This window comes from Eschrichtius robustus, chromosome 16 (assembly GCF_028021215.1).
Source record: "Eschrichtius robustus isolate mEscRob2 chromosome 16, mEscRob2.pri, whole genome shotgun sequence".
NCBI classification, from domain to species: domain Eukaryota; kingdom Metazoa; phylum Chordata; class Mammalia; order Artiodactyla; family Eschrichtiidae; genus Eschrichtius; species Eschrichtius robustus.
In genome coordinates, this window is record NC_090839.1 from 78424261 (window position 1) to 78440729 (window position 16469).

General features: G+C 42.7%; 1 protein-coding gene across 2 annotated transcripts in view; it reads left to right on the plus strand.

The window, feature by feature from the left end:
* TPST1 (tyrosylprotein sulfotransferase 1) overlaps positions 1-8121 on the plus strand; it is a 121896-nt gene extending 113775 nt beyond the window's left edge. Inside the window, exons 4-6 of one of the 2 annotated variants that reach the window (XM_068524444.1) lie at positions 1478-1528; positions 4979-5025; positions 7600-8121. In XM_068524444.1, the coding sequence (XP_068380545.1) occupies positions 1478-1528; positions 4979-4996 (69 nt within the window). In that variant the 3' untranslated portion in view covers positions 4997-5025; positions 7600-8121. Of the gene's footprint in view, positions 1-1477; positions 1529-4978; positions 5026-5339; positions 6042-7599 lie in introns of those variants that run through there. The other variant, XM_068524445.1, reaches the window with a different exon arrangement.
* Positions 8122-16469: the final 8348 nt, after the last annotated feature.

A 16469-nucleotide genomic window follows, 5' to 3' on the forward strand; every position in this document is an offset into this window, starting at 1 on the left:
TTTTAAATTGCAGTATGGTATATCATTATATACATAAACACATTTATTTATTTGTTCTAACTGTACTGCTCTGCAGTGCCACCTTTGTCATAAATGAGTTCTCTCTAAATGGGGGTCTGTTTCTGGACTCTTCATTTTGTTTCATTAATATATTTGTCTATCCTCGTGCCAAAACCTTACCGTCTTGATTATAGCTGCGTTTTTTGTATGTATAGCTGTATAATATTCTATTATGATACAATAAGTCCTTCCACTCTGTTCTTTTTAAGATTATCTGGATTATTCTTGGCCCTATGCATTTCCATAAAACTTTTACAATCAGCTTGAAATTACCCCTACCCCTACCCCAAAAAGCATGCTAGAATTTTTATTGGAAATCCTTTGAGGAGAATGGACAGCTTTACTATGTTGAATGTTACAATCCCTGAAAGTGGTATGTCTATTTATTTGGTTTTTAATTTCTCTCAATAATATTTTATAGTTTTCTATGTAAAGATCTTACACATCTTTTAAAAAAACTATTTCCTAATTATTGCTGCTATTAGAAACATAATTTTATACGTTGAAAAGAGTAAGTTTTTGATTATAAGATTTTACAAGGTTAAAAGTATGTATCATTTTAAGAACCACCTAATATTCAAATTATTATGGGAATATTGGGTACATTAAGAAAAGTAAAGCTGGATTAATCCAGAGTTGTAAGGTTGGAGATGTCAGAAGGAAATCAGGAGGAGCCTATTCCTAAATTATGTGAATTCTGTGTTGGTTGCTGAAGAGAGAAGGCCTAGGGCTTGCTTTCTCTCTCAGCTAAAATGATTGGAACTTGGAATGTTAGGATGCTTTTCTTTCTTCTTCAGAGACTCTACGCCCTCTCCCAGCCAGCCCACAATTTGGGAGCACCCAGGCAACAGTAGAGCAGGTGGGGTCAGAGTGAACAGGGATTTCACTCAGTCCTCAACTCAGGCTGCTTCTGAACTGATGGGCTTCCCTCCCGTTTTAAAACTTGACAAGGGGCTTCCCTGGTGGCGCAGTGGTTAAGAATCCGCCTGCCAATGCAGGGCAGACGGGTTCGAGCCCTGGTCTGGGAAGATCCCACATGCCGCGGAGCACCTGGGCCCGTGAGCCACAGTTACTGAGCCTGCGCGTCTGGAGCCTGTGCTCCGCAACAAGAGAGGCCGCGATAGTGGGAGGCCCACGCACCGCGATGAAGAGTGGCCCCCGCTTGCCACAACTAGAGAAAGCTCGCGCACCGCAACGAAGACCCAACGCAGCCAAAAATAAATAAATAAATAAATTTAAACACCCTCCTCTCAGCCCTGGTGATCCATCTCCTGTCCCTATAATTTAAAAAAAAAAAAACAAACAAGTTGCCAAGAATGAAGCAGTGAACCCATCCACTATCAGTCCTTGCAAGCATCCCAAAGTGATGACGACAGTACCTGTTTCCTTAAACTCATACTTGGCTTTGTTTTTCCAGGTCTATAAAGGAGAATTTCAGCTACCTGAATTTCTTAAAGGAAAACCTCAGGTACTGTGTCTGCTTCCTCCTCTTGATATACAATAATAGATTGGCTCTTGCATTGAAGTAATCTTTTCAAAGAGATAATGCTATGTGCTGGTGGTAGAAAGACTGGCTTCTGCAGGGAGATCAGCTCAGTGCTTTGTGACCACCTAGAGGGGTGGGATAGGGAGGGTGGGAGGGAGAGGCCAGAGGGAGGAGACGTGGGGATATATGTATATGTATAGCTGATTCACTTCCTCATAAAGCAGAAACTAACACACCATTGTAAAGCAATTATACTCCAAAAAAGATGTTAAAAAACAAAAACAAAGACAGAAAGACTGGCTTCTGGCAATTGTTGGTTTTAACAATCTGTGTTAAACAGATCCGTTACATTTAACAATTTAACACAGTCTGAATTTCAGCGGGCTCAGTGTCTTCCAAAAGCAGGGAAATACTTTATTGATAACTAAAATCTGATTGCTTGAGGTCGCTCACAAGCCACACAGTATTCCACATATAAGGAGCCTGCCGTGGCGAATGTGCTCCAGGCTTCTGATACCGAACGTGAAATAAAACCGTACAGCTGCCCTTTGTTCTTATCACATGTACATCCATGGCCTTTTCATTTTTCTCATTTGGAGCCTAGAAGACTTGCGAATACATTATACACACAGCCATTGGCCCTCAACTGCTAAGTCCCCCAAGTTGGTAATGGATGGTACGAGTTTGAAGTTCATAACTTTTACTTTTTGAAAAATTAATTAAAACAGATCCAGAGTTCTCCTCGTAATGTCACACTGTCACTTGCTTGGATTCCAATATTGTTTCTCGAGTTGAAGAGAAATAGGTGATGTCACGGCCGACAGGCCTAGAGTAGCCCAGAGTGTCGTGCGTGAGCGCATCACCTGCCATTCCTATGTAATAGTGGGAAGAAATCAATGACTACAGCCTGAGTCCAGCAGAAGACTTCCCCGTCCAGCATGGTGATAATACATGTTGCCTCCAGGCTGCTGCTATCAGTGATTCGCTTGTTAATAGGAAATGAAGACCCAGCACGGAACTCAGTTTCTAAAAATGTTCCAGATCTGGGTTGTTGAGGCGAACCTCGCAGATTGTGTGAAGTCGTGTTGCCTAAAGCAAGCCGAGAATACATGGGCTTCTCTGTAAGAGCAGCTGTGTCTCACACCAGGATTGAAGGCTCTGTCTTCTCAGATCCTTGTCTCATAACAACCATCAATAACTGATACATATTACTTGAGTATTTTAAACTACTTTCATGGTATATGCTTATTAACATATATTTGACTTTAATCCATCCATTCATTCATTTATTCAACAAATGTCTACTGAATTACTTTTATGTGTGAGAAATTGAAATAAGGCCTCAAGAGTCAGAGAAAAAAAAAAGATCTTCTCAAAGGAACTCCTTATCTATCCAAAAGACTCTGATCAACTTTTGCAGACAGAGGGGCACAGGGGCCCTGAGCCTTGGCTGGGCAAGATGTGCCAGAAACCTGGATGGATTCGTGAACAAGTTGTCACTCACTTACAGGCTATGGTAACTGGAGCCAGAGAATAATCCAAGAGGCAGAGTCTTGAAGAAATGTCAAATCCAAAGGCCGTTTTGCATAGTAAGTCTGAAGGAGTCAAGAAAGGGAATTTGAGACTAAAACTAAAGGGACACCCCTGCTTCACAGCATACATAAAAATCATTTCCAGGTTGATTATAGGCCTAAATGTGAAAGGCAAAATAATAAAGTTTCTAGTAGGCAATAAAGGAGAATATCTTCATGACCTTAAGAGGGAGGGATTTCTTAAGTGAGTTATAAAAAATACTGATCATTAACTTAATTTAATTAATTTATTTATTTAAACATCTTTATTGGAGTATAATTGCTTTACAATGGTGTGTTAGTTTCTGCTTTATAACAAAGTGAATCAGCTGTACATATACATATATCCCCATATCTCCTCCCTCTTGCGTCTCCACCCTCCCTATCCCAACCCTCTAGGTGGTCACAAAGCACCGAGCTAATCTCCCTGTGTTATGCGGCTGCTTCCCACTAGCTACCTATTTTACATTTGGTAGTGTATGTATTAGTCCATACCACTCTCTCACTTTGTCCCAGCTTACCCTTCCCCCTCCCTGTGTCCTCAAGTCCATTCTCTACATCTGCATCATTATTCCTGTCCTGCCCCTAGGTTCTTCATAACCATTTTTTTTTTTAGATTCCATATATATGTGTTAGCATATGGTATTTGTTTTTCTCTTTCTGACTTACTTCACTCTGTATGACAGACTCTAGGTCCATCCACCTCACTACAAATAACTCAATTTTGTTTCTTTTTATGGATCATTAATTTTAAAATGGAGAATTTGGACTACATTAAAATTGAGAACGTTTACTTATTAGAAAGCATCATAAAGACAGTAAAAAAGGATACCTTAAGGGGGGGAAATTTTTGAAACAAAAGATTCATCAGTATAGAGAATTCCTACAAATAAATAAGGAAAAGGTAACAAAAAATTGGGCAAAAGACTTAATATAGGCACTTCAAGCCCCGTTCTGGTTAGTTTCATTTAATGTATCACACACATACTAGAAAAAAGCCTATAAAAAGGCTTTGATTTAATGTCTAATACATGAGAAAACTGAAGCCCACAGAACTCTCAGGATTACGTTTAGCTAGAATTCTGACAGAACTCAGGAAAGTGCTATACTTAAGATTATAGTCTTGGGAATTCCCTGGCGTCCAGCGGTTAGGACTCTGCACTTCCACTGCCGGGGGCCCGGATTCGATCCCTGGTGGGGAGACTAAGATCCCGCAAGCCACACGGTGTGGCCAAAAAAATAAAAGATAGTTTTACTATAAAGGAAACAATTCAAGACCAGCCAAATGAAGAGACACATAGGACAAGGTCTGGGAGAGTCTCAGACTCAGAGTTTCAGTGCCCATTCCCTGTGGAATCAGTGTCCTTCTCAGAACACATCAGCGTGTTCACCAACCAGGGCGCTCCACTGAACTTCGGCATCCAGAGTTTTTACTGAAGTCTAAGTACATAGGCATGATTGATTGACTCATTGGCATGGAATTGGACTCAATCCCCAGTCATCGTCCCCTTCCCAGAAGCTGGGCTGGCTCAGAGCCCCAACCCTCAAATCACAGGTTGGTCTTCCTGGTGACCAGCCCCCATCCTGAGTCATCTCATCTCTTAGCAGAAACTCAGGTATGATCTAAGGGGCTCATGAATAATAAAGACACTCCTGTTACCTGGAAAATTCCAAGGATTTAGAGTCTCCCTACCAGGAACGAGAGCCAAAGGCCAGTCATCTTCTTTATTATACAACAGTAGCAGACAGAATTCATTAGAAAGTCTCTGATCACAGCCTGCAAGCTACACCTGATATTTTGATGAGAGCAGTCACTTCTCATACTAACCAACGTTAAAACATCTTTTGCTTCCTTCCACAGACTGAGCAAGTGGAATAGCAGAGCCAGGAACCTCTTGCATACTTGAGGTGAGGTTGGGGACATTGCTGGGTCTTTGGGTTTCACTGCTTAGGCTCTCGGGAGGCAGCGTGGCAGGTGGAGGGCACAGCCCTGGGGTCAGTTCACCTGCTTTGGAATCTCGGCTCTGTGTGGCATTGAGCAAGTTACTTAACTTCTCTGTGTCTTAGTTTCTGCATCTGTAAAATGAGGACGATGTTAATAAGAGAGTGGTAGAATTAACCATGATAATGTCTGCCAGAAGCCTGGCACATAGTAAGCACTCAGACAGTGTTAGTTATTATTTTCAGTATGAGGAGGGGTTTAAAATGATGAAATATTTTAGCTGAAAGAAACCTGAAGACCATCAACCTCAACCACCTGTTTACTGATAAGGAAACTGATCCTAGAGAGAGGATTTGTCAAGGTCACATCATAGGTCGGAAAAACCCAAGGCTAAAGAGCACCGTCTCCTGACATCCAGCCAGGGATTCTTTCACCACCCTGTACTGCTTCCTCTGTATGCTGGATGTGCAGATGTTTTTGCGCTAATATTTTTGGGAGTTGCCTGGTTGGTTTTTCAACCTTGCTGATGTTAATGCATTATGATGTCTTAATGTTTGTAACCTATGTTGTCTCGTTGTAGTTAAAGGCTACAGTGTGGAGCAGGACTTATTGGCCCTTTCTATCTGAGTAATCATCAGGTGCATGTCCAGGGATACCAGCCAATTAGTGACAAAGCTGGTTTCTGAACCTAGACCTCCTGACATGGCTGCTCAGACCTCACACCCCTATCCCACACTTTCTTAAGATTCTGTTTTGCTCTGAATATTTTGGTTATGCCTTAGATCATTTGGAACTTGAAAAGCTTTCTTCAAAATATGATTTTTCCTGGGAATTCCCTAGCAGCCAAGGGGTTAGGGCTCCGTGCTTCCACTACAGGGGGCAGGGTTCGATCCCTGGTCGGGGAAGTAAGGTTCTGCAGCCGTGCAGTGTGGGAAAAAAAATAAAGTAAAATAAAATAAAATACTAAAATAAAATGTAAAAAGAAAACCTATTATAAAAAAGTAAAAAATAAAATCTGTTTTTTTCTTATAGTTTTGTTTGCTGTTTTATTTTTTTTATATATTAACCATGTATTGAGTGTGTACTCCATACCAGTTGTAAAATACCAAGCATCATATATATATATAGTATATAAATGATATAGGATATATTATATGATATCTATAATAAATATATATATTATTCATATATATACATATATGAATGATTTCATTCAAGTTTCAAACCACTCTGGCAAGTAGGTGATATAATATTCCTCTTCTGCTGTTGAGAAAATTGAGATTGAATAATATGATTTGAATAAGAGGTTTTTATGACTTGCTGTGTGCTAATAGATTATAGATAGAAAAAGCACATGAACGCTGCTATGCCATGTCAAAATCATGGATGGCAGTAAGTTAATAATATTCACAGGTTTTAGGAATTATGATTGCCTTTTTTGCTAAGAAGCAAATGCTAAATGTAGACTTCAACTCGATGGGCACACAGGTATAACAGCCGTTATCAGGCCTTGGATAATTTTGTTTATTCAAAAATACTTTCAAAAGTATAGATAAATTCCCTCCTGGAAACATGCATACAGGGATTCATTACTGACCAGCTGTTTTACAAGACAGAATGCAGTGTCAGTTGACTCCAGCCTTGAGTGGCCTCCACAGCAGCATTTCATCCTTGTTTGCTTGTCGATGCTTGAAGGTGCCCACATGCAATGAGAGAAGGACTCGGGAGAAGCTAGGAAGACATCAAAGCATCTCAAGACAAATCGTAGTCTTTCTCTTGTCTTTTGGATCCCTTTGGCATATGAACGACAGTCACTGTGTTTCCTAAAGCTTCCTTTAAAGAATCTCAGTATCCACTTTTTCATACTGAGTCAGCATGTTCGACCCCTGGACATTTGATGTCCCTGTCAGTGCCCCTGCAGTAGCTTCAATTGCAGATGACAGTTGCAGTCATTTAGAAATGGGCAGGCTTCCCTGGTGGCGCAGTGGTTGAGAGTCTGCCTGCCAATGCAGGGGGCACGGGTTTGAGCCCTGGTCTGGGAAGATCCCACGTGCCGCGGAGCAACTAGGCCTGTGAGCCACAAGTACTGAGCCTGCGCGTCTGGAGCCTGTGCTCCGCAACAAGAGAGGCCGCGATAGTGAGAGGCCCGCGCACCGTGATGAAGAGTGGCCCCCGCTTGCCGCAACTAGAGAAAGCCCTCGCACAGAAACGAAGACCCAGCACAGCCATAAATAAATAAATAAATAAATAATATAAAAAAAAAAAAAGAAAAGAAAAGAAAGGGCAGGAACAGCCCTTGCTTTGGCTGCCATCCTTTTGTGTTGCACATCGAAGCTACTGGCAGGCATCTAAAAGCATCCCAGACTGAGGGAGAGTGTGCCTCTCTGGTAGTCCTTCTGAGGCAGCTGTTCTCATAATGGTCCATCCCCCTACCTGTCTACCTGGCTTGTGCCAGGCCCACAGCTAGAAAGGAGGCGGTGTCGTGCAGGGGAGAACAAACTGACTGCATACCTGTAACACATTCTGTTTGTTTGCCCTAGGGAAGACTGCTGCCTTTTCAGCAGCAGAGAAGTTTCTAGGACTGGCTGTTTCTAGGACTGGCTGTCCCCTGCTGAGATCAGTGGAGTATATGTACCATGGCCCGAATCTCCTCATTTGCCAGTCTCCTCCCACTGAGAGGGTGGGATGTCAGCACACATTCGGACCCTCCTGAGTGACCTGCTTCCTCCCGAGTACAGTGCTCTTGATCCTGATTACGGGCACGGCCCTGTGGAGAAGGAGCCCAGAGAGGATGTGTGCTTTCTCTTAAAACTGCTCTGGTCCTCATCTTTTCTTACCAGATTCCAAACTTTGTTTTCAAGGGGAGGGTTTAAAGATGGGATTCTGTAAGCAAAATTGGGCAGTTTCATCTTGGAATAGGTTGTCTGTACATGTTCTAATGTTTTGTAGAACACTTGTACCTGTTTAAATGTATTGATGTGGATAATATTAAATATCTTAATTATTTAAATAATTCATTGTATTGTTTCTGAGAAGTTGAGGAATTACCACATACATTTACAACTTGATGACTTTTGTATTTTATTTTTCAAAATAAAAGCTTTAAATGTGAAGCACTGGTAGTTTACATGTTTTCATTACTGTGATTTCTGAGAAGCAATAAGACCTATCAGATAATGATGTGATAAACCACAGTTTCTTCAGTTGCTGTATTTTAGATATTCCCCTCTATACATCATAATTTCTTAGTGAGGTTTTTGCTATAATTTATTTCAGAGAGACCTGCTACCATCCTTTTGTCTCAGAATCCTGTTCTTCTATTTCCTTCTCAATTCTCTGGTCTCCATAATTTCTAATTCCTCAGAAAGACTTTCCCTGATCCCCTTCCTGCCTACCTTATTCACAATATCACCTTATCACACTTAGCAGTTTTTAATGTTTCTTGACTTCTTAAATTGTCTATCTCTTATACTAGATGGTAAGTTCCTGGAAGACAGAGACTATGTCTTTTCTTGTCCTTTTTTGTACCCCTGACACCTAGCAGAGTGTCTGGCACATTGTAAGAACCTAGTAAAATATTTAGTAAATGATTAATCCTCCCAGACGGAAACTTCTAACATATCATTTTCAGATGAAGAAATAGAGGCTCAGCCAGGTCAAGTCACGTACACAAGGCCCCTCAGCTAGTGCCACAGTGGTGACCTGGTATCTAAGCCTGACTCTAGTATCCTTCTTTCCGCTCCACGCCCCTAGCCATGTCCCCTTCAACTGAAAATGAATACTGCTGCCACATCAATGCTTTGTTCAGCACTGTGTCTTAAGTCACTCTTTTGTTCAAAAACCTTCTTTGATTCTCTGATGCCTCACACATTACATCTAAACTGTTCTGTCTCTGCAGTGTGGCCTTACCACCCCCTTGTGAACAGTACACCTCTTCCCTGTCTCCTTTCACTCTGCTTTCTGCTTCTTCCAGATGCCCAGAAACCTAATCCCTCTCCCCTCTCCCTGGGAAATCCCAGCCCTGTTAAGGGCTCAGCTGTCTTAGGTCCCATTTCTTGTTACTGCTCTAGTTACTGCTCCAGCCTCCAGATAGCAATAAAATCAGCTTCAGCATAACATAATTTGGTTTTGGTTTTGGTTTTTTGCTTATTTCCTGTGTTAGTCTTATGTTACCAGCATTGTAGGGAGGAGGTCACATAGCCCTCTAAAGCCTATCAGAATGGGAGGCGAGGACATTTCTAAACTATAACCCAGCCTGACTCCAATACTCACCCCTAGGTGAACATAAGGATTTTTATTCCCTACGTCTGCCCACCCCTGGAGACTCCACTGTCATGAGTGGGAATGTACTGGAATAGGAAGAGGGCAGAGAACCACCGCACAAAAACGGCTGACTCAGGAAAGAAACCACTGCACAACTGGCCTGGAAAAGCAGATGCTGTGATATCTCCCTCCCTGTTGACATTCCCTCCTTCACAAAGCCTTCTTTCTGGTCTGAGCACATTTCTCTTGAGCCCTGCAAAGCAAAGCATTTCTGTTCCATGTGACATCTTAGAACATCTGTAGGAAGATGACTATATTTGTGAGATGTTGTGATTTGATGGAATCAAATGGAATTCCTGTCAAACAAATGAAAGATACCTGGAGTAAAATTTAAAAATTGGTAACTGGGGGACTTCCCTGGTGGTCCAGTGGTTAAGAATCCGCCTTCCAATGCAGGGGACGCGGGTTCGATACCTGGTTGGGGAGCTAAGATCCCACATGCCATGGGGCAACTAAGCCCGCGCACCACAACTACTGAGCCCGTGTGCCGCAACTACTGAGCCCGTGTGCTGCAACTACTGAGCCCGCACAGTCTGGAGCCCACATGCCACAAGGAAGGGCCCACGCACCGCAGATCCCAAGTGCCGCAATTAAGACCCGACGCAGCCAAAAGTTAAATAAATAAATATTTTTTTAAAATTAAATAGGGCTTCCCTGGTGGTGCAGTGGTTGAGAATCTGCCTACCAGTGCAGGGGACACGGGTTCCGGTCCTGGTCTGGGAGGATCCCACATGCCGCGGAGCAGCTGGGCCCGTGCGCCACAACTACTGAGCCTGCGCGTCTGGAGCCTGTGCTCCGCAACAAGAGAGGCCGCGATAGTGAGAGGCCCGCGCACCGCGATGAAGAGTGGCCCCCGCTCGGCGCAACTGGAGAAAGCCCTCGCACAGAAACGAAGATCCAACGCAGCCAAAAATAAATATAAATAAATAAATATATATTAAAAAATAAACAAATAAATAAATTAAAATTGATGACTGGGTAAGGGACCAGGGTAGATGTGTTGCCTGTGAAGATCAGAGAGCTGCCCAGGGCCAGCACAGCCATGGCTGCAGCCAGCGGGTGGGCCTGTGGAGCCAGGGAGAGGCCGGCGTCCTCAGTGGCTGCAGGAGGAGGCTGGAGAGAGCACCATCCATGAAGAATCATAGAATTTTTAAATGAGAGAAAAACATCTTAGTAATCACTTATCCACGTAATCATTCTAGAAACATTTATCAACAGCTTCTCGTGGTCTAGATCCTGTGGCTGAGTTTACATGTTTAAACTCATTTAATTCTCACAATCACCGTCTGAGGTAGGTACTGTCACTACCTGCATTTTATAGACATTGGCTTGGGAGGCAGTACCAGCTTTCTAGACCAGCTAGTAGGTGACGGGATCAGAATACAAGTACAGGCAACCTGGCTCCGGAGCCTACACCCTTAACCACCACTCTACCTCTCAGTAATCATCTTTATACTAGAATAGAAACTTGTCATTAGCATTGAGTGACCACTATTTAAATACCTCCCTTGTACTTAGTAATTTGCTAGGTATAATTATTGTGCTAAGAAGTATAGGCAGATTGTTGCCCTTGGGAATTTATGGTCTTGGTGAAAATCAAGAAAAATGTACATAAAACAATTATTTCAAGCTTACCTAACAAAACCTATAGTATTACCTATGACAACCTGGCTAGTAGGTGATGGGTAAGTAATAGTCTAGGCAGGACTCCATTCAGTGTTGCGCCCAAATTTGTTTTTCTAGGGAGCTACAGATCCTGGGGGCTGTCTGAGCTTTTCTCTGGCAAGGTCAGTATTTTCAGCATTGAGTTCCCTTTCCTGATTGTTTGTCACTATCCAACAGTCTTCTGCAGGGAATTTAGGCCTTTGCATAAAGCAGAGCAGTCACTTTGTTATTCTGAGCAAAAGATCATTTTTATTCATTTTGGGTTTAAGTCCTAACAAAGCTCATCATTTGAGGGTTTTTTTGGGGGGTGGGGGGCGGTGATTCTGGCTAGACAGAAAAATAAATGACTTTGATTCTCCCTTTGGAGTTTGCTGATTATTACTGAACATCCAAAATTGAATCATTTTTCACAATAAAACCACTATTTTTGTTGTTATATACTGAAGAAATGGCTATGGCCTTGCCCTGAGAAGGAAAGCCTTAAATGCCCTCTGTTGGTCAAACATGGAATAACTGCTGAACGTATGAAAAAGTGTTAAAAAAAGTTGCAAGAATTAGGGAAATATATCACAAAGGTGTGCAAAGCTTTCTCTACAAAGACGTCCGTTGCAATGAAGTTTATAGAAACAAAAAACTGGAAAAAAAACTAACGAAAGGGGGGGCTTAGTTAAATGAATTATGGTACATCCATGTAACAGAATACTCTTTAGCTAATACAATATTGTAGAAAAATATTTCCAAACAGGAAAAATGTTCATGTTACATTAAGTAGAAATTTGAAATCACAAAGCTGTTTAGTGTGCTCCCACTTTTATGATTGAAAGGGTAGACAGAAAACTAGAGTCACTAAACTGATGGAAAACAGAAAGGACATGTGCCAGTGTCCCTTGTTATCTCTTCGTGGTGGAGTTTTGGGGATTCTTATTTTCTTTGTGCTTAACTCTGTTTTCTAGATGTGCTACGATCAGCATGAATTACTTTAAGTAAAAAAGTGAAAAACAATGAGAGTTTTTTAAAAGAGAGACATCGAGATTGAACCGGCCTAATCTTAGAGATAAAATCGGGGGGTCTAGAGTAGTGCTGTGACTTACCCAAGGCTACCCATCTAGTGAGACTTAACGTGGACTTGCAGTTCATTTATTTTCTGGTAAGTCTCATTTAGCTACTTCTTTTGATGAAAAATTAGTAATGTTAATAATCTGAAGACTTGGTTATTGGTTCTTCACAAATGAGTAAATGAGACTTGAATTAGGAATGAAGCTGCGGGGTTATGTACGTAGCAAAGCAGCTCCCTCGCTGAGATCTATTGAAAGTCAACCCTCAACACAAAGGTTTGTTTAAAAAAAAAAGAAGAAGAAAAATTAAAAAAAAAAAAAAAGGAGAAATGAAGCTGAGTATTAGCTATTAGGACATTTAGATGGGGCACGTTTGAAAAAATCACAATGCACTTAGAATTGATCTATTTCTCTTGTACAGGGGTTGGTAAACTACAGCCATTGGGTCAAATCTGACCACACCATTTATGTCTTATGACATAATTTATGACATAACCTATGACATCACTTATGTCTTGTCTATGGCAGCTTTTCCTCAACAGCAGCAGAGTTGAGTAGAGACAAAGTCTGTGGCCTGCTAAGCTAAAAATATTTACTCTCTGGCCCTTTACAAAAAAAGTTTTCAGGGACTTCCCTGGCAGTTCAGTGGTTAAGACTCTGCCCTTCCACTGGAGGGGTCATGGGTTCAATCCCCGGTCGGGGAACTAAGATCCCACATGCCACGCAGCACGGCCTTAAAAAAAGAAAAGAAAAAAGTTTTCAGACCCCTACTCTTATAGATTATTTTAATTCTTTATTGCCTCAGGATATTTTAATGTTTCACCAAAGGACTCTTAGCTGGCAGTTCCAAACAAATGTCAGAACAAATATTAGCAGCTAGGAAGCCCCCAAATGGCAAGTTGTTTTTCTCAGATACTCTTTTACTGCCTCAGAGAAGCAGGCCACTCTCAGCCTCAAATCCAAGGCAGTTTCTAAGTGGGTGTGGGTACCTGGGGGAAGAAAGGCTGTGGAATGGTGGAGAGGCCCCAGGAGATGAGGACACTAAGAGATAGGGTACTTCTTGTCAGGGTACAGGGGATTATATTTGCAGCTAAATTCTTTTTCCACTTGATGGAATCATATTGAATAATAGATATTTAAACTGTGAAGTGCTTAAACCTGAACTGATAGACCAGTGGAAATGCCACACAAATGGGCCATGGGGATGGGAGGGAAAATTGGGAATATGGCTCCAAGATACTCACCCAGTCACCAGTGGGGTTTGACCATAATGCTTCCAGAGGTGACTGGAACAAGAGCTCCCTTAGAGACACAAGGGATGAGAGAGTAATAGGCAGCAGTTGGTAGGACAACTGTGGATGCTGAAACCACATAAATAAAACACTATTTTCATCGAATTCTGGATGTGAGTTATTTTTTTTAATTAATTTTTATTGGAGTATAGTTGATTTACAGTGTTGTGTTAGTTTGTGCTGTTGGATGTGAGTTATTTTTGCATCTATATTTTATGTTATTTGTTTTTATTATAATTAAGTAATAAATGAAAATGCAAAACAACATTCATCAAAAGCTTACCTATAAAGAGCTTGGGATGAGAGCACTTTGGGGCCCATATCGTCTTGCACAGTGAAAACATCCATGGTTACCAGTGTGTACTCCAAACCAAACAGCGCCCCCCCAAATGTTCTGCTCTGAATAACACCCCTAGGACCTCTCACAACTTGAGGGGAGCCCCTTCCCACCGGCCCAGCATGATGGCATCCTGGAATTCCCTACCTCTATGATACCGGTAACAATCCATGCCCTTATATACTAATAATACCAATAAAATACATGAGAAAAAAATCTACATAGAGAGGTAACTCTTTGAATGTGATCACAGCACAAATTTCTTTCATGTATTCATCTATTGAGTTGCTACTATATGCCAGGCATTGTGCTGGACCTTGGAGGTTGATTACAGAGAGTAATGAGACAGTAAAATGGATGCCCCACCCTGCTTTCTGACACCCAGGAAGGCAAAGACCAACATGGGACCTCTGCTACAGCCACAGCAAAAAGGAAACGTTTTTAACACTTCCATATCCAAACTTGTCCACCGAAAGAGCAAGAAGCCTGGCCTCCAACTCAGTGTTCACTTTCCCCCTCCAAATCTCAAGTGCAGGGATCTGCTTGGTGAAGTTAGGTCACCTGTGGAACCCAGGATACAAGGTACCATGGGACAAGCAGCTTTTAGATTTCAAGTTTCTAGCATTCAGTGAGGCACACTGGGGTGGTGGTGGGGACAGGGGTTCAGAAAAGAGATGTGAGAGGCAATCTGAACATCGGCCACATTTACCCCGTGCACTGTGCGAACAGAAGTCCAGGCGACAGAACAGCAGTGGTTAACGAATGGGGGTGTGTCAGAGGCTGGGGGAGAGCCGAGCTGGGCTGAGAGCAAGTGGGCCCTTAGCCAAGCTTCCGTGCCTTGGGAAGCTGCTGGCAAACAACCTCCTCCAAAGAAGATGGATGCTTTTGTTACCGTTTTCATTTCCTTTACTGTTGTTAAATTAGTCAATAAATTAGAATCGGAGAGAAAATTCAGTAGCTGAATCAGCGCATTATTAATCTGTTGCCATTCAAAAGGTCTTTTCTTTGGTGAGGCATGGAGAACAGAATCCAATTGACTAATCTCAGGACTCCATGCCTGTAGGACTGTTTTTTTGGTTGACTCCTGGAGGAAAAGTAATCCCAGGGCTATAAGTGCTCGTGTTCTGAGAGCAGCCCACACCTCTGCGCGGCCATGTGCTACCCATCAACCCCCCACCGAGTCTCACTGACCCTTCCCTGCAGCCCTCAAGCGAACTGGCCTGGAAGTCATTTCACTGCAGGGCGGGGATGGCCACTGCCAGCAAACTGCCCTGCTTTCCCAGAACGCCTGTTCCAACCCCTGCCTACTCAGTCAGCAAGTCCTCATTCCAGGCGGCTGCCCTTGGACTTCTCCCCACCGCGTAAACAGAACCAACTGGGAAACTATATTCCTGAAGGAAATCCTCAGCCGAAGTGGAAGATGAAAACTCCAACACATTCAGTAACGTAACCGTGATCGCACATGGATTTTCCTACCTCCTGAGACTCTGGGGCTCCTGTCTCATTCTCTTTATACAGCCTTGCTTTAAGGTGTAGGAATAACTGTCACTCTGATAGCCCTTAGCTCTCTGGTTTCCTCATATGGATTCCTAGAGGAGGAGCGGCCATCTGGCAGAGTGGGTAAATGGAAGGAAGCTGGTCCAGGTAACTCCTTGTTGTGTTACTTAATGAACCAACCCAGAATCTACTCAGACTTTTTGTTATGTAAGATAATAAAATTCTCCTATTATTTAAGCCACCTTTGATTGCAGTTTCTATTACAGCTGAAACATCCGAAGGATGGAAAGAGGAAATTTTGTTATAGATATTGTTGAGAAAGGCTGGAGCAGGTAGTGATAGCTAAGAGATGGCCTCAGGGGGCCTTCTTTAGGGCAGTGCTATTCAAAATGTGATTCAAGGACTTGCAGCATCAGAATTACCTGGAGTGGGACTTCCCTGGTGGTGCAGTGGATAAGACTCCGTGCTCCCAATGCAGGGAGCCCAGGTTGGATCCCCGGTCAGGGAACTAGATCCCACACGCATGCCGCAACTCAGAGTTTGCATGCTACAACTAAGGCGCCCGCCCGCTGCAACTAAGGGGCCCAGGTGCTGCAACTAAGACCTGGTGCAACCAAATAAATAAATATTAAAAACAAAGAATTATCTGGGAGTTTGTTAGGAATGCAAATTCAAGGGCTTCATCCCAGATGGACTAAATCAGATTCTCTGGAGGTAGGGCTGGGAATCTGTATTTTAACAAGTTCTCCCTCCAGTGCTTTTGATGCAAGTATATTTGGAGAAAACACTGACCTAGGAGACTCCTACAGCTGGGAGTGTGATTGGTCCAACAGAGGAAGTGCTGTGCCTCTTGCTCACGGCTGACCTCCCTGAAGCTGTTCTAATCTTCTAGGCCTCAGTTTCCTTTTCTGTCACAACAATGTGAGATTCAAATGAGGTACTGGGTGTAAAAATGGTTTGAAGAGGTAAAACCTTGACCCCCTAGGAGAGTCTCTGAGCTGACCCTGCCGTACCAGGGGACACAGCATCCAAGGCTGCAGACAGATGTGTTGGACCAGGCTGGACTCTGCCTCAGCAGCCTGTGAGCTTCTTTGGACAGGGCCTGTTTCCATCTGTGTCTCCAGGTGCCCAGCAGAAGAACTGACACATAGAGGGTGGAGAGTCACTGTCATTCTTAATTGAACTCAACTGCCCCTATTTTGAGTTTTCTTTTTCGGACTGCTGCTTGAGTCAATCAGGAA